Raw genomic sequence first — 21,234 nt, forward strand, 5'->3', positions numbered from 1 at the left:
GGTTAGCAATATATATATATAATTTATTTACATTCACGTCCGCTAAAATCCCTACGCGCCCCGGCGGCCGGGCAAGGCTGTGTACATAAGGCCAAGTGTAAGTGCGTGAATGCACTTAAGACGGAGTCAGGACACAAGCTTCACATGGCGGCCTGAGTGGGGCTCGTCCAGCCCCGGAATGGGCACGCCTGGCACGAACACTCGCCGTTGCCCAGCACGGGGCTTCCATTGCATATTCACACGCCCCGACGGGCAGGACACCTTGTGGCTGGGGCCTGGGCTTGAGGGCCGGGGTGGGGAGAGCCGTTCAGTGTCCCTGGTAGGTGGGAACAGGGCAGCATGTGAGAGGCAGATGTGTACAAACACTGGGGGGCATGAGGGACGTGGGCAAGACCCCGGTGCACAGGCGTGAGATGTGATGGTGGTGGCGGGCATCTGCATGATGGTGGCGGGGAGTGCGCATGTTCCCGCATGTGGTTGTGTGCCTGAGTCCAGAGGCCTCTCCTGCCAGCCCGGCTGTGCCCTTGGCCCCTCTGACGTGCCCCTACCCAGCAGGCACAGAAACGTTTGCATAAGGTCCAGCTCAGGCAGGAGGCGGGGCCTCAGCCGGAGCCCAGCGTGTGCGTGCATGTCCGTGTGCATGCGGGGCCCTGGCCAGGGGCAGGAGGAGAGGTAGCATCACACGTACAGACACACACACACACACACACACACACACACACACACGAGTGGGCTGGCACTGGCCTGGCTCTGGTGCTGGCTCCCTGGGTCCGGGGGAGCTGGAGCAGAGGCAGAGCAGGTGGCAGTGCCAGCCTGGCCAGGCAGGCCATAGAGGACGGGAGTGTGGGCAGGGTCTGAAGGACCGGCATTAAGGGACTGCATCAGTCACGAGGGGGCCTGTCCACGCAGCTCTCCCTGGGGTAAGGGGAGGGCCCCTATCCAGTGTCTGTGTCCTTGGCGGGTGCCAAAGCTGGTGAGAATGTAGGCGTTGAGGGTCCAGTGGCTTCAGCACTCGGCCTCTGATACTGTGAAGAGGCCAGAGTCTGGCTGTCCCAGACCGGTCACAGCTGCGGCCAGCTGGCTGAGGTTGCCGTTGGGGAAGTGCCGTGCCTCCCACAGGTTGAGGATCATGGCTGTGGGGCTGGGCTTGGAGGCAAAGAAGCTGAGATGGCTGTGAAGGTGAGGAGAGCCCATTAGCAGCCCAGCCGCAATCCTGACTGGCAGCATCCTGCACCCCACCATCCCCTAACCCCGAGTCTACTCAGGACTTCCCTTCTGCCATGCACTGAACTGCAAGGGACATGGTCCAGGCCCCCTAGAGTCTCAAAAGGAGTCTGGACCTGTCTAGTCCCCTTCCCACCCTGTTCACCGACTAGACTGCAGTAGGCCCTCAATGTCCTGCCTTTTCCTGACCATTCCCCACATACCTGTCCAAGTGGAGTTTCTGGGCCAGAGTCCGCCAATCGGCACCCCGACTGCAAGGTGGGTCTAGGCTGGTAATAATCTTCTGCCGAATGAGGAAGGGGATCTTGAAGGCACTGGGGCCCACCAGGGCTGGGACCCCCCCTTCACTCTCCAGAGACAGCAGCTCAGCAAACCTTGTGTCCTAGAGAAAGGAGAGGTGGAGGACCCATTAGAACTTTTGAGGCCCAACTCCACTGCTGCCTCTTAACAGTGCACTCCCAGGCGAGGCCCCGCTGCATGCTCCCTCTAACTCAGAGGCACAGTGACTTGCCCAAAGCCAGTGGTCTTACCATGTATCCCTCTAGGCTGCCTCTGCCTGACCCCTGCTGAACCTCACTGTTCTCCATTAACTGATGCTTGTCAAACTCTTCCTCATCCTCCCAAGACTGAGTACAAGGTCCCTGCTCATGAAGCCCTTCCGTCTCCCCCTAACTCCTTGTACCCTATCCTTTTCAATTGCCCCCTGAGTCTGATTGCGTTTGTTTGTATTTGCATTGGAATAACTATTAAGAGCTTCCCAGGAGGAGTGGGGCTGGGTGAGCTTGGGAGCAGGGATGGGCAGGGTAGGCCCAGTGAGTGGAGCATTCTGGGAGGTGGGAGTACATGCATAGAAGTGCTGATGCCCTCTCCTGCCCACCTTGGTGATATTGAAGTTGATGTTGAAGCTCTGCCCATCGCCCTCCACCTGCCACACCCACACCTTGCAGGCCAGGTCACTCGTGCTGGGGTTGACTCGCTCCAAGGTGAAGGTGCAATGTAGGTACTGCTGCGTGCCATTCCAGATGTGATAAAAGGGGATCTCCTGGGGGAGGGGGGAGAAGGGAAGCAACTCATCAGGTGTGCTCAGCCCTGGGAAGCCTGAGTACTGGTCTGCAGGCCAGGCCCTCACCTGATAGCTAACGAGCAGCTTGCTCTTCCACAGGGAGCTGGGCACATCGTGGATGGACAAGCGCAGATTGTGGTAACTGTCCTTGAAGTGTAGAACCCGAGGCTCCTGGATCAGTTGACCCCCCAGCTGCTTCTCCAGCTGCACCACTTCCTGCAGTGCCCAGGCAGGTCAGGTGGGTCTGGGGGGGGCGGTCCCCTCCTGCCCCCCCACTTGCCCACCCTGGCCAGGAGGCCTCTGTGTCTAGGAACCTGAGGTGGCAGTACCTTGAGGGCATCGTGGGTGTCATGTAGGCAGTAGACCCGGATATTATACTCGAGTGAGGTGCACGCAGTGGGTGCGAAGAGGAGCAATCTGAGGCGCTTGGCTGCAGCCACGCTGAGGGCCTCTCCCACCAGGGCGAAGCGGCCCAGCTGCTCAGTGAAGATGTAGCAGGCTCCGGGCTCTAGTTGGCAGTAGTAGAGGTGGGAGGGTGCCTCCTCGCCCAGGTGCAGCACATCCTGCAGGCAGGCCGGTGGTCAGTGTGGTCCTCAGGCCACCATACTCTGAGAAGAGGCTCAGAGAGTTGGGGGAGCAGGGGCATTTTAAGGCTGCATGGCTACCTCTCCACTTTGAGACCAGTGCTGGGGGTGCTTCAGGCTTGGGGAATTCCCTGGCTCACCTCCCAGCTGCCCTCGCATGACTGTTTCTTGAGGCGTAGGCTCCAGCTCTCAGGACTGGGCTCCCCGCAGTGGTCCATGGCAAGGATGACAGGTCTCGTGAGCAGGACTCCAGGGGGCCCGCAGCTAACGATGGGACTCAGCAGGGTCTGACAGCCAGCTAGGGGCAACCTCAAGTGGGGAAACAGGGGCCGGAAGGGAGAAGTGTCAGTGGGCTGTCCTGGGGGCAGGACTGGGGTGGGGGCAGGACAAAGCATGGTGGGGAGGACTATGGAACTTGGTAGACCTTAGGATTCCCCTTGGAGGTAGCTCTTCCCATACCCTCCCTTTAGGCCAAGCCAGACCAGACAGCAGCTGTGGTGGGGAGGAGGCGGTACGGTGATGTGGGACTAGAGGAACACCCCACCCCACTGCTCACAGCATGGCCTGTGCCCACACCTCACATCCTCAGGCTTGTGCAGCGTGAGGTAGATCTCGTAGATCTTCCCCCGGGGTATGGCATCTGGAGGGATGAGGAGGCTGATCCCTGAAATAAAACAGAGGAACCAGAGCTGATCTGCTGCAAAGATACCACAAACCTTTACCCGGCCTGGTGGGGGAAGAGCACACGTGCCATCCTGAGGAGCCACAAGAACCTCCATGCTTTTCAACCAAGTAGCGAATCCACCACAGGTACAGTGCTGGGTCACAGGGACCCCAAGAGTGGCTGAGCTAACTTGGGGGAAAATCATGTCTTATTAGCTTAAGCACAGAAAATCTGGAAAAAGTGGTGCCTAGTATGCTGCACCTACCTCCACTGTGATCTGCTTATAATTCTCCACTGCCTCCCAGATAAAGTTTCCTGGCCTGGCACGTGAGACCCATCACCTCTGACCCCACTGCCTTCCAGCCCAGCCTGTACTGAATCCTGAGCCATTTCAGACCCACTCCCCTGAACACGCCTCTGTCTGTCAGCCTGCCCTGCTCATGGGCCTCCCCCATCGTTGGCCATCTCTGGGAGCTAGCTCCCTGCTGCTTTGTGTGATTTTGTTCCCCACTGAACAGCCTGCTCCCTGCAGTGGGGAAGTAGCCCTCCTTGGTCTGGGAGCCGTTTTAGACATTCTCTTGTTTGAGCTGATTCATTTCTGTTCCCAGCATCTTTCGGAGTCTGGCGCAGAGCCGCATCAGAAAGCGTCTGCTGAGGAGGAGCAATTCCAGGGAGGAGGCAGTGACTCAGAACACGGCAAGGGCAGGGTTGGGGGTGTTATTCCAGGGGTAGCCAGGAATGGTCCTGCTCCTGACTTCCTTCCCTTTTAGGACTGTTACACGGTATGTTGAAGTCTTAACCACTGTGCCTGTGAATATGGCTTTGTTTGGAAATCAGCTCTTTGAAGATGTTAGCAGTTAACATGAAGTTAACAGCTTACTTAACTGGAGTAGGGTAAATCATAATCTCACATGACTGGTATCCTTATAAAAGAGGAGAAGAGATGCAGACACACACAGAGAAGCCAGGCACGTGAAGACGGAGGCAGAGATGGTGTTATGCTGCTGCTGCAAGCCAACTCCTGAGACTATCAGAAGCTGAGAGAGACAAGGAAGGGTCTTCCCCTAGGGCCTTCAGAGAGCATAGCCTGACTGACACCCTGAATTCGGACTCCAGAACTGTGATACAATGTTGTTGTTGTTGTTAAGTGCCATCGAGTCGGGTCCGACCCATAGTGACCCTGTACAGGGTTTCCAAGGGTGTAAATCTTTACGGGAGTAGAAAGCCTCATCTTTCTCCCGCGTAGCGGCTGGTAGTTTCGAACCACTGACCTTAAGGTTCACAGCCCGATTCGTAACCACTACGCTACCAGAGCTCCTTTGTGATACAATAGATTCCTGTTTTTGTAAGTTCCCCCTCTGCCACTTTGTGCTGCTTTATTACAGCAGCCCTAGGAAACCAATACAGACAGGGAATGACTACGGTAGGAAAGGTCTCGAAGGTTCAGGATGGGGCACAGGAGACATTCCATGACTTTACCCCATTGATTCCAATATCATACACATAATATCCAGAGCCCCAAACCCTGGAAAATTTCTGGGCTGGATTATCACTATGTCATAGGAAACTGGGCCTAGGAAGGGAAGTCATTGATTCACAGCTTCCGCTCCCCTCACTAGTTGGCACTACCTCCTGGTTTCAGCTGCTAATGTTGGTGATGATCCCAGACACCCGTGCCTAAGTGGCAGAGGGACATATGTTAACACTAACGTGAGTACTCTGGAGATCAATGGGCCCTGCTCCCATGAAGCTCAGTCCAGTGGGGACAAAAACAAGTTGACTGCAGCGTAGGACACTGAGGGGTGAGAGAAAGAGATCAAAGGGGAGCAGCCCCTCACTGGGGTAATACGGGGAACTTACTGTGTGCCTGGTCCCCTTCTCAGAGCTTTATTTGTGCTACCTCCTTTCAGTGCCCTAACTGCCCTGGTGAGGGGTCCCTTGTCACCTCCATTTGTACAGAACACAAACCAACAGAGAAGAGGTGCTGTCTAGGGCAAGACTTGAAGGGGAAAATGAAGATCTGCCAAGTGCAACTGTGTTGTCCCAAAATATGTGCTGGAATCCTCAGCCCTATACTGTGGCTGTGGTCCAATGTACAGTAATGCAACAAATCATAATACAACTGAGTGTAATGTCTTCAAGTTATTAGTTGAGGTCATGTCAATAATGTAGGGTGGCTCCTAAACCCAACCACTTCTGTGTTCTGAAAGGAGCAGATTAGATGGAAATTACATATGGGGGTCAAGGGGGGAGGGAAGACTGAGGTTAGTATAAAAGCCAAGGAAGGCCCAGGCTGACCTATAAGTAAGGAATTGACACAGTTGAGACCCTGACTTAGACTTTTTGACTGCTAAACAGCGAGAAAAGAATTTTCTGTTCTTTAAAGCCTCCAACTCGTGGTATTTGTGTTGCAGCGGCATTAGGTAACTAAGACAAAGGGGCTAGTGGCAAAGGACAGCAGGGTGTGTTGGGATGCTGAGTCAATCCTGGCTGTGCCTTCAGAAAAGGGCATAGGGACAAAGCTATAGAGAAGGCAAGGCTGTCAGAGGCTCAGGGAGAGGGGGAGGGATGGACAGTTGGAGTACAGAGCACTTTTAGGACAGTGGAATGGTTCTATCTGGTAACTGTCATAACAGACACATGGCATTATGCTTTTGTCAAAGCCCCTGAGACTGCAACACACAGAATGAACTCTAATCTAAACTAGGGACTTAAGTTAATAATCATGTATCAATGTTGGCTCATCAGCTGTAACAAATATACCACAGGAATGCAAGATGTGAATAATTAGAGAAACTTTGTGCATGGTGAGGGAGGCAGTGAATGGGTAGACGGAAATTCTACACTTCTGTGCAATTTTTCTAGGACCCTAAACCTTTTCTTTTTTTAAATCTTCAAAACAAAACAAAACATGCATACAGATGAGGAAGAATCCCCAGCAACCCGTGGGGGACAGTCCACAGTACAGATTCAAGCAGGGGAGAGACCTGATCAACTTCAGCTTTCTTGAGGTGCACATTTGAAGTTGGAAAACTGGGCACAAGGTGAGGGTGGTCCTGGGGAGGGGAGCAGCAGAGCTGCAGGGGCTGTTTTGGAGTAAGAATGACAATGTTTGGCATTTGACTGAAGCTGGTGTGGGGGTCAAGTGGGCAAGTGAAGGAGGTGGAGCAGAAGGTCAAGGTGACCCTGAGTTTCTGGCTTGAGTGACTAGACTGAGCTGCCCCTAAGTTGGGAAGACCTGGAGGAGGTGGTTCTGGGGGAGGGTGGGAGACAGTTCTGTTTTCAGCAGGAGGAATTTGAGGTGCTATGAGACAGGCAGATGGAGCTGCCCAGGAGGCGGTGGACGATGCTGCTGGCCTCCATCCTGAGAGGCTGCTGGCTGGGAGTGGAGGAGTAGGGGGTGGGGGGTGGGGGGAAGGGGTATTCATGCCCTGCCTGCAGGACAGGTTGCTGGGGAGGAGAGCACCAGGAGGGGCACCTACATTTAGGGAACAGGTGCCAGAAGCAGCTGGGAAATAAGGAGCCCTGAGGTCACCAAAGCTGAGGGAATCTGGAATTTCAAGGTGGGAGTAACCAGCCACACCAGCAGCTGTGGCGCTCTCTCTCATGATGACCCTGGAAAGGTTAAGGCCACACTAACATGACCTCTGCGGTGGTAAGCCAGGAGGTATGGGTGGGGGAGCCCCACAGCCCCCAGGGCTTCTCTGTGACAGTGCACGCTCTTTGGCCAGCTTTCCAGGAGTGTTCGAGCTCCTTGGGGCTAGAGTTGCCCTACCTCTGGGCCCAGGAGTCCAGCACAGAGCCTGGCACAAAGACTGGCTGTCTGTGTACACAAATGGGCAGTACTCTGTGTCCTCAGGCCACAAAAGGGAGACAGCAAACCCATGCTGGCCATTCCTGGGTTCTCTGCAATTCCACCCTCTTTCCTTGCTGGCCTTGACCTTGGCTTGGCAACTTGAGGGAAGGGAGAAACCTAAGGGGCACTCTGGGCTGTGCTGTCCTCTTCAGAAGGGAAATGGGGGCTGGTCTTCCTTCTCCCACCTCCCCCGAGTCCCTCTGGGGCTCTCCTACCTGTGTTGGGGATCATCAACCGGCCCCCAAGGAAATTGAAGGTCCCGTAGGCCATGTTGCTGGTGCCGCGGGGCAGGGAGCGGAAGTAATTCTGGGTGGAGAGGCGGGAGACGAAGTCCTCAGCTTCCGAGGTGGGTGAGCTGTGGTGCAAGGTGTGGCGGCCCCCGCCCAGAGGGCTGAGCAGGTGCCCATTGGAGAGCTGGAACTTGGGGCTGGGCCCATCCTGCCGAGGACACAAGCTGCCCTGGTAGGTGGTGGTGGTGGTGCTGAGGTCTGGTTGGATGGTGAGCAGATGGGGGTTGTCTGCAAGCAAAGGACACACTCAGGGGAGGGTCCCTAAGCACTTCCCTGCCTAGCAGCCCCTGGCTGGGGTTTTGGGGCAGGGGGTCTGTACCTGCTTTGCTGGGCTTGATGCTGACGGGCTGGAAGCCTGATGTAAGGATGGACGAGTCAGCCACGTCTGAGTCCAGTCCCTCCTTTTTTCGGCAATAAACCAGGATGAGGACAAGCAGCAGCAAAACCAGGCACACGGCCACTGCGATGAGGCCCACGTAGAGGGCCACGTCCTCAGGGCCGGATGCAGCTGCCCAGAGAGAGATGATCTTAGGAAGGGTAGAGTGCAGGACTAACCATTCAACTGAAGGAGGCTGAGAAGGATGGGTCTGTAGTCCACACCTCTGGGGTTCTATGTTCCTTGGAGAGTTAGCCATTTCTGGGCAAGGGATACTTGCTGGGGGACGGTGGCTTTCAGATCTAAGTCCTGGGTCTGCTACTACTTTGCTGTGTGCCTTTGAGCAAACCATATCAAGGGCTTGGGATCCAGGTTGAGGCTAGCTCCAGGAGCGTGGAGGAGGGTGAGATCTCCTCCCCCAGGTGTCCCGGAGCACTAACTAGGGTTGGGAGTGAGCTACCCAGAGTGACCCCTTCCTGGGCATGCCTGTCCATCTGGTGCCTGGTAGGTCCATAGGCCAGGAGCAGGGGAGAGAGTGCTCTCCTCCTTGGCTACCCTCTCCAGGTCTGGAGCAGAGAGGGGAGGAGGTGATTGACTGCTAGAAGGAAGTGATATTGATTTTTAGAAGGGTTTTGCATAATGGAATAAATGTCCATCAGAAAGGAATTGACACAGATAATTAGGTTTTTAATTGAAAGAATGGGGGAGGGTGTGTTCTAGAGAAAAAGTCCAACTGAGATCTTTAATTGTTAGTTATAACCTTGTAATTAACAGGCCCCACAAGCCTGGTATCCCCACAGGACTTATGGGTGCACTGGGGCGGTGGGGGTGAAGCTGCAGGAAAGGAGGGACAGGAATGGGTGGCCGGGACTGGGGGTTTAGGTGCACATGTGAAGATGGGTATGTACAAGTAAAGGCTCAATTGTGGGCATTTCTCAGGAGAGGCAGTGGGAGATACTGGGGTATTTGTGTGGGTGCATGTATGTGAGTGTGTTAGGGATGAGGCCTGTACTTTGGAAAAAGCGATGCAGCCCTTGGCAGGGGAATGACTGTAGCCACTACCTGTCCATGGTGGGGCAGTGAAAAGCCAGGAGCCCAAGTATGTCAGTACAACACTGGCCTATTGTGGTGGGGACTTCTTTGGGGGCTACTTACTGTGCACACAGAGGTCACTGGTACAATTGCGAGTGTCTAAGTCGGCTCCTGTGCATTCCTCGCCTCCGTTTCGGGGTGCAGGGTCAGAGCACTCTCGGCTCCGCCAGTGTGTACAGTCAAGCCCACAGGCTGACCACTTGCTCCATGAGCTCCAGCTGCCGTCCACTGCACATGAGACACAGATGTGGACAGAGGGGGATGGCACAGTCAGATAGAGGGGCCAACCGGGCTGTCGGTGCTGTGGCTCTGTTGGGCATCCGGAACAGGCAGGAGGAGTAAGTTTGGCCCCAGGTGCAAAGCCAGGCCTGGGTCCACCAGCGTGCACCCAGCTGTTGTCCAACCGGCCTGAATGATGCATGCTAATGAGGGGGGAGGCACGATGATGCCAAGGGCTGCTTGATCTGCCCACACCAGAGAGGCTGTTTGGTCCTGGGCCGGGAGGGCTCTGGGTTCCATGATGACCCTTGTGAGCCCAGCCCCAGGCTGGATCCCGCAGCCCCAGGCTGAGCCCTGCCTTACCCCATGCCAAGTCCTAGACTCTGCTCTCTGACTACAGCCCAGCTTCCTCTCTATGTGGAGATCTTGCATCGCAGACTGCGTCCCAAACACAGGAAAAGACTGAACCCTGACTCAACCACAGGCTGGATATGGTCTTGGCCTTGGACAGTCTGGCCTTGAGTGCAGGAGGGTGGGATGGAGCCATGGGTGGGCAGGCTGGTGGCGAGATGGAGCCGGGCACGGAGATGGCGTGGTGAGAGCGATGCAGGGGCGGCAGCCACTGGTACCTGGGCACAGGGTGGCGCAGGCTGTTTTCTGGACATTCTGCCCCTCACAGAAGGCGCCCCCGTTGAGAGGTGCCGGGTTGGTGCAGCTCCGGCTCCGTTTCTGCCAGCCACGCCCACAGCTGGCACTGCAGACGGACCACTCGGTCCACGTCGACCACCCACCGTTCACTGGCCGGACAGAGAGGGACTGGGGTCAGGGAGCAGGGGCCTCCTGGGACATGCCGGCCTGGGGATGGGGCATGGGGGGGGGTGGAACTCTGGGCATGGGTAGGGCCCCAGTGAGTTGCCAGAAGGGGAGCCTGGAAGGGAGGCCATTATTGTGCCTGCTGGCTCCCAGGGCGTGGCAGCACTGCTTTGTCGTCCTCCCTCTGTCCAGCACTGTGGGCACTCAGGGTGGCTTAAAGGCTCTGCCAGCCCAGCCCAGACTTCCATGAGGTGACTCTACACCCTCCCTCAGCCTGTTCCTGAAGGTGCCCTGGACTCTTTGACTCTACTGCCCACCCTTGGAGATACAGGCTATGGTCTACCATCTTTTCTAGACTTCTATCCTGTCCCCTCATGCTCCCTTTGCACAATGCTCCAACCCATAGGGCCAGTCTAGAAAGTCCAGAAATGATCTGGTCACGTATGTCTACTACTCTTCCCCACATTGCCCAGCATGGCCCTTGGCCCCACAGTCCAGCCAGTCATTCCCCTGGCATTCCAGTCAGGCTCCATGGCCTCTCCCCACCCTCCAGCCACACACCTCCCTGCCTCATGTCACTTTCCATGACTGGGGACCCTTCACCCTCCCCTGGCGCCCAGGCCCACCATAGACGATGACGGCTGCAGAGGCACTGCGGCGGCGCGCCACGATGTTCTTGGCTACACAGGTGTAGTTGGCCGTGTCGGCCAGGCGGGCCTGCCGCACCACCAGACTATGCTCCCGTGTGATGTACACATTGGGGTCCAGCGCCGGGTCCACCAGGTCCTCATTCCGGAGCCACTCCACCTGGGTGTGTGGGAAAGGGCCAGGTTACAGCAATGCTTGCCTGGCAGCCGTATCAAGTGCCGGGTGGGGCTGGGCAGGTGAGACCCCATGCCTCTGTGGAGTGGGTCCTGAGCCCAGCTCTTACCTGGGCTGGGGGGATGCCCTCGGGTGGGCGACAGGGCAGCACGATGCCTTGCTCCAGGGAAACCTCCTTGGCTAGTGGCTCTTGCTCGAAGTTCTTACGTAAATCTGGGGAGAAGAACCAGAGTGCCCCCTGTCCCAGTGTCTCAGGTCATAGCCAAGACCGGCCAGCTCTGTCCAGGAAGGAGCACGTGCCAGGTGCCTAGGAGTGTGTGAGGGGACTGGGCAGTATCCACAGGCACTTCCTCCAGCCACTAAGCCAGGACTGTGGGGTTTAGTGATCCGTCCCTCTTTTTCAGAAAGCTGCCACACCCCCAGTCGACTCACAGGCAATACGGATGTAGGCCTTCTGACTTTTGGTGGTGCCTGAGGAGCTCCAAGCCACACACTGGCACCAGTATTCCTCCAGCCCAAACACCTTCTCCACCTGCTGCCGGGACACGTTGATCCGCACCTCCATGGCTGGCAGCCCTAGGGGGAGAGGAGGGTTGCCAGGGCCACACAGCCTGGCCCAGGCCCACCCTCTAGGGTGTGGGGACCCTGCACTACAGCCACTCCTGCTGTAGGTACAGCTTGGGCAGGACTCCAGGGAAGCTCTTGGGGCGGGGGACCCAGAGGTTTTCTGTAAGTTTTACTCATTACACTTGATACAGAAAGCCATCTCCCTGGACTCACTAGCAGAATTGTCATTAATAGGGCTTTGCATGGGTGTCTCAGAGACAACTGCACAGGGAAGCTTTGGGTCACAGGGTCGGGCCTCCAAGGACCCCAGGCAGGCTGAGTAAAGCAGCTGGGCTGAGCCCTGGGGCTCTGGAAGGGTGAGGAAGGATCTGGCAGCACCCCTCACTCCCAGAGGTTAGCAGGTAGCTCCTCATATGTGATAATATCATAACTGCCATTAGCACTATAATTGCTGTGATTATGGAGTATAATGATAGGTCCTCTCCCTCAGGACCTGGTGACACTGCTCATCTTATGTAACCCACTGCCTTGGGTAGCTGCTGCTCCCACTACATGGATGAGGAAACAGGCTGAGGAGAGTGACTTGATACTGACATCCAGGGCTGGCTGAATCCAGTTGCTCAGGGTGCTGGGCAGTTGCTGGGCTAGGGGTGCTCATCAGATAGGGAGAACTGCAGGAAGAGGGTGATGGGGTGGGAGTGGGTACTGATGGCCTGGGAGGAGTCTTGGGGACCTCTCCAGGCTGCTACAGCCGATCCAAAGAGAGAGGTTGTGCTGTGAGGACTCAGGCCCCCCAAGGACCCAGCTCTCCTCCCACCATCTGGCCAGCAGCCAAAACCAGTCTCCCCAGGAGTGAGAAAAGACTGTTTGTTTCCAATTTCTCCTCCTCCTGACCCCAATTTCCCTCGGGTCACTGGCTTATCAGAAAGAGGGAGAGAGGCCGGCTGCCAATGTGTTTCCATTGTTAACAGAGAAATTCAATTAGGGCTACAGTGCTAGCGAGCAGGCCCTGCTGAGAGGTGGTGGGGTGACTCTTTCCTTCTTAATTTCTCTACCATGTCTTTCGCTGACCCATTCCTGGACCTCAGGAGTCTTTCCGCTCGCCTGTTGGCCCTCAGTTCTTCCATCATTCAGATCTGCACCCTGGACTGGCCAATCTTCACAGGAGATGGGGTGTCACCGCAGCTGAGGTCACTCCTGTCTCCCTGCTTTCCCCGCCCTGCCTGACTTATTCTGTGAGACACCGAGTATACCATTCCCTAGAGCTGAGAACCCAGGGGGCCTAACAGGGACCAGGGGGAAGGCACACTGTGTCTGGGACGTCTGAGAAGGACAGAGTCCAAACCTGTGACTGGAGACAAGGCTCCTTCACCCCATCCCTACTACTCTGGCCCGTGGAGTTAGGGCCAGGAGATCTCTAGAACATTCTAACCTGGGTACTTTTCCTTTCCTGGGTGGACAAGTGGATGATGGCCCCCCCGGCACACTCACACCCACCCAGGCAGTCAGCTTGGAGAGAACAGTACTAAATTTAAGCGCTCCTATTTCTCCCTTTCTCTCCCCCGCCCCCCTCCCCGTCCTGTCACCTCCTCTTCTCCTTCCTGCTGCCAGGAATGAGGGCCAAGTCTGTCCACGATGTCCCAGCTCCAGGCAGTGCCTCACTACTGCTAGGGAAGTAGGGCGGTGGGCCCAGGGCAAGTCCCAGTTCTACCAGGTCCTGTGGTGACCAAGTGGCCTTGTTCCTGGGCGCAGGGTCTTTGGGGGCTGCATATGCCTTTGCCTGGTGCAGGTGCCAGTCTTGGGGAAGGGCAGGGAGGAGGTGGGGGGTAATGTGGGGACTTACTCAGGTGTTCTGAACCAATATAGGCAGTAGGTGGTGGCGGAGGGCTGGCTGGGGCCTTAGGTTGCCACCTTCTCACTGTTGCTTCTAATAACCAATCTATTCATTTAACAACAAATTATCCTCTCAGACCCCTGAGGCTTAACAAAATCTCAGACTTTGGGTTCCAGCATCTACAGGTTTTGGTTGTCCCCCTGGCCTTCTGATGGAGAATAAGGATGAGTGAGGGCGAGACTAGGGTGGGACTGCAGACATGAGCTGACCTCTGATCTCCACTACACCTGTTCTAGTCAGGGTCTCTGGTCTGGGCAATGTGTGTGGCACCATGGTCATGGGATCTGTTGTGGCTAAGGGAAGCCTTTCTCTTTCCCTCAAAGCACTCAACGAATGGCTTTGGGTTGACAGATCAATAAGATCAACAAACATTCTAACACGTCCGCTATGGTAGGCATGAGGTTGTATTCCCAGGGCAGGTAGTTATGCAACAAAACTGTGTGGGCTCTTGGGACCCTGGCGAACCCACCAGGTCCACAAATACTCATCCAGGGCAGGGACTGAGATCTTACCCAAGCCACAAACTGGAGACAACATGATAGCCAGAGTGCTTCAGACAAGGAAGTCTGTGTGTTTGGAAAGGCAGATGGTAGTTTCTGGAGGCAGGGAACAGCAGGCAGCTAGCTAGCCTAGAGTCTTACAGGCTGCCGTAGGTTACGTTCCTGGATATGGCTCCCTCCTCAGGACCTGCCCTCCCCCTGGGGGACCTGATGCAGCCGTGGGAGGAGTCATCATACTGCTTGCAAAGTGTTGCTGAGTGGGTGGAAGGGAAAGGCCTCATCAAGTTGGGCTCCAGATAGAGGTGTGATATCATACAGCCCCTCTCCACTCCAACCCCAACCACCAAAAGAGCTCTTCTTGTTCCCATTTTAGAGATGAGAGAACTGAGGCACAGGGAGGGGAGGGGATCACCTGTGCTTCTGCAGCAGATTCTCCCACTGGGACACTGTGGGTGTTAATTGTGGGTACTAAAGCTGCCCAGGTGGGCAGGGAGGTCTTGGGTATTTCTGCTAGGTGGGGCGCTGATGATGCTCAGGACTCTGCCTGACACTGGCCTCTTCGAGCAGCCCAGGCTCACCTCTCCCAGGCCCTGAGCTCCATCCCACTGGGGGCCTGCTAGCCAGACCGTCTGCACCTTCCCTTCCTTTGGCTTGGGATAAGCTATTCCCAGTCAATTTTAAGATCTGCTCTCCTGTTGCTGGCATTGCCTTTGGGACACACTGAGTGGTCAATCCTGCTGTCACTTCTTTGGGGCCTAAGTTCTCTGAGGGTGGGGCTGTGTCCTCAGCAAGGGAGCAGGTGCTCAACAAAGGTTGTTAAAGAAAAAATAAATGAATATGCAAGTGGATGGACACTAACAAACCAAACAAGCACAGAATTCAAGGGCAGTCTGTAAACCCTTTGATCCTCTGGTACCCATTCACTCCAAACTCCCTTTCTTTGCAGGGATGGCTCAGCCAGGCGCAGACCCAGCAGTGGGCACTTGCTCCCCAGCAGTGGCCAGGCACCAGTCTCCTTTCACAGTTAGTACTTCTCAAATGTGAGCCCAGTCCTGTTTGGGATGGGAGAGCTCGCTGGAGACACACAGGGTCCTCGTTGCAGGAGCCCTACCTTTCCTGGTGACCTGGGGATGGAACTGTGGGCGTGGTGTGCCCAGGCCATGTCAGTGAGGGGTGTTGGACCTGGGGCAGCTGTGGCCCGCTCCCCCGCCCCCCAGCACCCAGCTGGCCGCCTGGCCAGGCCACCAGTCTCACCACTGGTCTTGTCTGTGCTGCGCTCGATTACATGGTCCACCTGGCGCACCCATTCCCCGTTGCATTTGAAGAAGATCTGCGTGGCAGGCGTGGCCTTGCACACCAGCAACACTGGCTTGTTCTTGACGATGTACACATCCTCAGGCTCCACCAGGAAGTGGGGGAGAAGGTCTGGGTTGCCGCCGGGCACCGGATTGGGCACCGGGTTGGTCATAGTGGTACTTTGCTGGGCACCTGCATGGGAACAGAGGAGGAAGGTGAGTGGGTTTCGGGGGCCAGAGGGGATGGGATGAGGAGGCAGCTGTCATGGCTGAAGACCTCATGTGGGAGAATAGAAGCCCAGGCTCCCTTAGCCTTGGTATCTTCCTCTGTAAAATGGGGGAAGAGCAAGCCCACTCACTCCTGAAGACTGGTGGGCGGCTTAACTGAGGCCACACAGACAGTCCCAGAATACAGTAGGCCCACACAGTAGCAAAAAGGGCTAAGCAGTCAACTTTTAACTGAAAGATTGGTGTCTTAAATTCAAATCCATGCAGGGGTGCCTGGCAATCAATTTCTGAAAGGTCACAGTCATTAGAAATCCTATGGAGCACATTTCTACTTGGATAGATATGGGGCTGCTGTGACTCGGAACTGACGCGATGGTAAGGAGTTTAGTTTTTGTTATTAGAGGTTCAGGGATCTGGTGAGGCATATTCAGTCCAGGGAAGCTGATGGGGGGAGGGGGAGGAGTTGGGGGGACCTGGAGAGGGCTTGGCAGGCTGGGTGGGGCCTTCTTCAGAGTCCACTTTCTGTTTGGTTCCCATTCCAGGCCTCTGCGTGTCGCAGGTGTTCAGGAAATATCAAGGGAATGCAAGGGTGTGTGTTGGGGAGCAGTGCTAGGGGTCCCTGGAGGAGTGCTGGGTGGCATTGTTACAGGAAAGAAGCTCAGGGTGTTGGGGGGAGCAGGCGTGGGAGTGGCTGACGAGGCTGGGCTCTGGGTAAACATAGGGGAGTGGGGGCTAGGAAAGTCTATCCAAGAGCCTGGATCCCTTCAAGGAGACGGGAATAGGTTTCCTTCTAATTTTAACCGAAAACCACAACCATCCCACAAGTCATTTGTTGCTAATTACACAGGTAATTGGCTTTGAGGCACTGGTGGAGTTAAAAACCCCAGAGCAGTCTGACCCGTCTGCTCCGACCAGGGCCCTGGGAAGTAGTGGTGGTGGTGGGGAGAAACCCTCAGTCTTGCTCCACCCAACCACCCACCAAACAGGCCCTTGGGAATTTCCTTCTCCTCAGGGCTGCAGTGACTCGCACCAACCACCTGCAAAATGAATGGGGCTCTCTGGTCATAACGAGAGAAGAATTTCGGAAGATCTGCTCCTTGCTAATGAAGACCTTGCCATCTGTGAAGTGGAGGTGGTATCTGCCCCATATGTGGAAGTCTCAGAGCCACCTGTGGTCTGCTCCTGAAGCCCCCTCCCCACCCAGGGAACACCCATGTCTAGGGCCAGTGGTCCTCTTCTCTCCTGTTTGCACAAGGGCTTCAAACAGGACCCTGTCTTTTCCACAGCAGGAATCTGTCCCCTTCACTCCAACATGGGAGTCTACTCCTGTCCTCCAGACTGATTTTGGCGTGTGTGTCTGCACCTGGTCCTGTATGTGGCCTGATGATCTAGGAATGCCTGTCAAGGAGCTGAATACCTGGTGTGACATCACCTCCCTCTTCTGCAAATCGGGGAGACAGTGCCCAGTTCTTAGGGGCTGAGGATTGAAAGGGAAAGGGGGAACACTTAGTGCAGTGCAGGCTAGCTGTTGCCAGGACCTGGGGGGTTTGCATTTATAACACAAGGCGTCAGCACCCTCAGCTTGGGGACCCGTGTAGCCATCCTTCATGGGGGAGTGCTGTGATTCCTTTTATTGACAGGATCGGGTAACCTGTGCAAAGTCCCAACCAAGGTCACTCTACCCAGAATTCAACGAGGGTCTGCAGGCTCCATGTTAGGTGCTTGGAGCACCACCTCAGGGAATTAGCCCCCAGGCTCCGGCAGTCCTGGCCTCACACAGGTACTTAGATTGGCTCTCAGAGCCTGAGGGATGGAGAGATAGAGGGAAGCCTGGCCAAGTGAGGGGCAGTTACCATGGGGACAGTGGTGGGGGCAATTCTGACACTGAGCCCCTCCCCTGGTTCTCCCTGTCTCCTCACTCATCCCACTCCCACTCTTGCCTTCCCCCTCTGCCCTCCCCATCCCTAATTGACCCCTGGCCAGACTCTGAACTCTATCTATCTCCAGCTTGCCTTTCTCCTTCCTGTGACCTCTCTCCAACAGCCAAACACTTTGCAGGACCCTATGGCTTCAGAAACAGGCTGCCTGTGACCACATGTGCAGTTGGGAAGGAAGCTCTCCTCTCCTTGACCCACTTTCTGAATCCCTTCCACCTGGATTCTCAGAGTCAGGAAGGTGGAGGTCAGGCTGAGGGGAGTAGCCTTCTAGACAGCTTGGTCTTAGAAAGTCCAAGGCCTGAGGGGAAGTCACTTACCCAAGGCCTCCAGCTGTGGCTCTCAGTGGACTCTCAGTGTCTAATGAGGGCTGCCGCATGCCCCTTTTGTTACAGTTTATTACATTTGCTCTTTCCTGTCACTCAGTCCCCATTTGTGAGCCCCTAGCCCAGGCTGCAGATACAAGGAGCTGTGTTCCTGTTCTGTGCCCAGCAGCCCATGCAGGATCTGTAGAGTGATGGAAAGGGTGGATCTGAGGAGACCCACGGCTTTTCTCCACCCTTACCTAGGGGATCCTCAGCACCTCCACAGACCTCAGAGCGGCACAGAGGCCAGCTGGCTGGACCCCAGGGTAGACAATGCACAGGGGCTGTAGGTCTAGTGACTGGTTCTGGGCCTGCCTTGCCTCACTCCACACCTCACCCAGCAGAAGGTCTACACGATGCCCTGTGCCCACCTATTGAGGGGCGGGGCTCCCTGATTGGGCTATGGGGGCAGGGAATGGGCGCTCCCTATTGATCACTGCACCAAGCACTGCTCACGTCAGCCACCCGCTGAACCCAGTGCAATCCTTCATGTCTGCAGTTAACTGCTAATGAAAAAGAAATGTACTGTGACCAATAAGGGACATAGCTCACTTCTCCTGGGCCTCCGTCACGCCACGCTGGCGAGGGCTCCCCTCCCCACCCTGGGGGGCACTTACCAGGCCGGCCCAGGGGCCTCTGGGCTGCAGATCTACCCTTTAGCAAGGACACTTTAAGGCCACTGGCGAGAGTAACTCAGACCCCATGAGGTGGCCTCTTGGGGCTGGGGCATGCTGCCTGGGCAAAGGCAGCATTCCCTTGCTCTGGCCCAGAGCCAACTATGTGACCTCTATCTACCCTATCTATCAGTACCCAAGACTCCCACTCTCCAGCATTGCTCCATTTAGGCCTCTCCCCTGAAAAGAAGGCAGGGCAGGAGTCTGAAGTTTCTCCCGCTCAACAACCACCCTGAGTGGTCTTCTTTGACATGAATCTTGTGCTCATTTGTGAAAGTAATACCAAATAATGCATGCTCAATGCCAAATGGCCTGTTTTCCACAGTCTCTACCACTCCCTATTGCCTCACCCTGGATCTTCTTTCTCCTATTTCCTGGCTTTATCCCATTTTGGGATAGGGTCAAGCACCATAAGTTGGCATTCTGGTCCAGTCAGCCCTCACCTCCTTCTGCAGAAACATCCACCGATCCCACTTAGGTCTCTGCTTCTGTGGAAACACCCCTTCTCCCTCCCATATCAGGATTTTCCACCCTTCTCTTCAGGGTCTGGCTCCAATGTCGCTCCCCCTAGAAAGAAGGTTCCCCACCTCAGTTTCCCAATACAGACATGCCACACTATTCCCCCTTCTTAGTTGTCCTCACGGATGCTAGAGCTCTTCTCATAGAAGAGGCAAGCAGGTGGTTGAGGCATCTGTCCTCGCACCTGACTGTCTATCCCTGTTCCCCGCCACCCAGTGCAAGGCTGCTGAGTGCCAGCATTAGTGAATGGAACTCAGAGAGTGGTACCTGTTGCTGCTCGCTCCAACCCAGCCTGCTGAGATGATGGATGTGGTAGGAAAGCACTGCCAAGGGGGATGCACCTTGACTGCCGGTGGCTGCTGGGGCTGTTGGATAGCAGGCAGGTACAGGTGGGTCCCAGGTAGGTACTAGCTACACTGGCCAGGCAGAGCCACCCATGTCCACCACCCATGCCTCAAAGGCTCTCCCTGTGCACAGGTGTGTCCAGATCAGAGTGGATGAGAGGACACTCACAGGAGTTAAGTCAGAGAGGAGGAAGGGCCACATCTCGTGGGTCCTTAGGATCAGGAAGGATGGAAGGACAATGGGGAGCCTGGGAGGGCTACCTGCAGAGGAGGGATGAGACCTGGGTGAGGGGTAGACTGAGGAGGGTGGCAGCAGGGAGACGGATAAGGAGGCTGCTGGAGTTGACTGTGCTGCTCCCACCTGCCTCTGGACCATCTGGGAACACCTATCAGCCTCCAAGTTTCAGCAAAGGCGTTGCCTCCTCTGGAAGGCCTTCCTTGATCCACATTCATCTGCCCTGTGCCCTGAACCTCTCTGCAGGGCTGCCACACCCAGGATTGGGGCAGGTTGGTTTGCACACTCCCTTGAAGCAGGAGCCCCATCTCTTTTATTATTGGACCCAGCACTAAGCTTAGGTCAGGCCTGGGTGCTGATGGGGCACTTGCTGAGTGACGAAATGACCACCCTCACTTCTCCCTTGCATTTCAGAAGACCTGCCCAAGGGTGGCCCTTTCACTTTGTCCTGCAGCGAGATTTGGGGAGTGGGCAAAATGGCCCCTGGGTTAAGGCCAGGGCAGGGAGAGGGCACTGCGTTTGCCTTGGCCATGCCCTAGCATGCTGCTGCTCTCAGAAACCAAGCCCCGCTTCCCTCACCTGCAGTCTGGGGTGCTGAGACCTTCCTGTACAACATTGAGCCCAGGGTGGGTGTGAAAGTGCTTTCAAATGTTTTATTTTTAAAAGCACCAAGAAAATATGAGGTGTGATTAATCAAGCTATTAATGAACCCATATTTACTGAGTGGGGACTCTGTCCTTGGGAGCCTGGAGATGAAGCACTTCTTTCCAAGAGCAGCCACACCCTCGCCAAACCCTGTCCACCACCTCCTGGTGACCCGGGGAGTGGGGTGGGGTATTACAGGGGTGTGGGTGAGAAGTGGGGAGCAGAGTAGGGGGTGGGGCAGCAAACTCCATTTTTTTTTCTATTTTCCTGAGAAATGTCTATTTAAAATGGAGTACAGGAGGTTGGGGCACAGTGGTCTCCATCTTTCTCCAGTAAAACTCCTTCCTGGCTATTCACCAGCAATGTCTCCCTCACCACCTGGGCACCCATACTCAAAGCCTGCCCACTGGCAGAATTCCCAGACTGGCCTACTCCCTGAAGGTCTTCATTCAGTAGTAAGTCTGCTTGGTTATGAGGTGAGCTGATAACCACAAGATCAGCAGTTGGAATCGACCAGCTGCTCTATGGGAGAAAGATGAGGCTTTCTGCTTCGTTAAAGATGTACAGCCTCTGACAGCCTGGGGGACACTTCTACTCTGCCCTACAGGGTCACTCTGAGTCCGAATTTGACTCCATGGCCATGGGTTTAGGTCTGCTTGGAGCCGGGGATGTGGGGAGGTCTGAATTGTTATAGACAGCACCACAGGAGGATTTGGGTGTCCAGGCAGTGGGGAGGAGAAAGCCACAGGATAAAGAGCTGAGTCCTTAGCCTGGCATTCGAGGCTCTGCCAGCCTAGGACTGCCTGCATCCCTGGCCTCTAGGCAACCCCCTGTGGCCTGGCTACAGGATGATTTGCAATTCCTCAAGGGCTTTTGCATGTTCTGTTCCAGGCTCCTGTGGGGTTGGTTCTGCTTCCCTTCCTGACTTTTTGACAGTTAGTGCTTGATTTCCCTCTGAGAATTCACCCACAACATAGCCATATGATCCCAGTGGGCTGATCCTACCCATGGCCCCAAGGGTATGTGCATGA

The 21,234-nt window shown here is 55.6% G+C and overlaps 1 protein-coding gene across 1 annotated transcript in view; it reads right to left on the minus strand.

Annotated features, from left to right (window-relative positions):
- Positions 1-1,005: 1,005 nt before the first annotated feature.
- The window catches only part of UNC5A (unc-5 homolog A (C. elegans)), a 41,194-nt gene continuing 20,965 nt past the window's right edge, over positions 1,006-21,234 (minus strand). Inside the window, exons 2-17 of the mRNA XM_006873492.1 lie at positions 17,860-17,928; positions 15,219-15,455; positions 11,436-11,579; positions 11,113-11,216; positions 10,808-10,988; positions 9,998-10,165; positions 9,213-9,377; positions 8,001-8,189; positions 7,607-7,909; positions 3,448-3,535; positions 3,012-3,180; positions 2,617-2,850; positions 2,354-2,503; positions 2,102-2,266; positions 1,428-1,606; positions 1,006-1,171 (exon numbers count right to left, since the gene is read on the minus strand). Of these exons, the coding sequence (XP_006873554.1) occupies positions 1,006-1,171; positions 1,428-1,606; positions 2,102-2,266; positions 2,354-2,503; positions 2,617-2,850; positions 3,012-3,180; positions 3,448-3,535; positions 7,607-7,909; positions 8,001-8,189; positions 9,213-9,377; positions 9,998-10,165; positions 10,808-10,988; positions 11,113-11,216; positions 11,436-11,579; positions 15,219-15,455; positions 17,860-17,928 (2,711 nt within the window). The remainder of the gene's footprint in view (positions 1,172-1,427; positions 1,607-2,101; positions 2,267-2,353; positions 2,504-2,616; positions 2,851-3,011; positions 3,181-3,447; positions 3,536-7,606; positions 7,910-8,000; positions 8,190-9,212; positions 9,378-9,997; positions 10,166-10,807; positions 10,989-11,112; positions 11,217-11,435; positions 11,580-15,218; positions 15,456-17,859; positions 17,929-21,234) is intronic.

The sequence above is a fragment of the Chrysochloris asiatica genome, unplaced genomic scaffold, assembly GCF_000296735.1.
Source record: "Chrysochloris asiatica unplaced genomic scaffold, ChrAsi1.0 scaffold00242, whole genome shotgun sequence".
Taxonomy (NCBI): Eukaryota; Metazoa; Chordata; class Mammalia; order Afrosoricida; family Chrysochloridae; genus Chrysochloris; species Chrysochloris asiatica.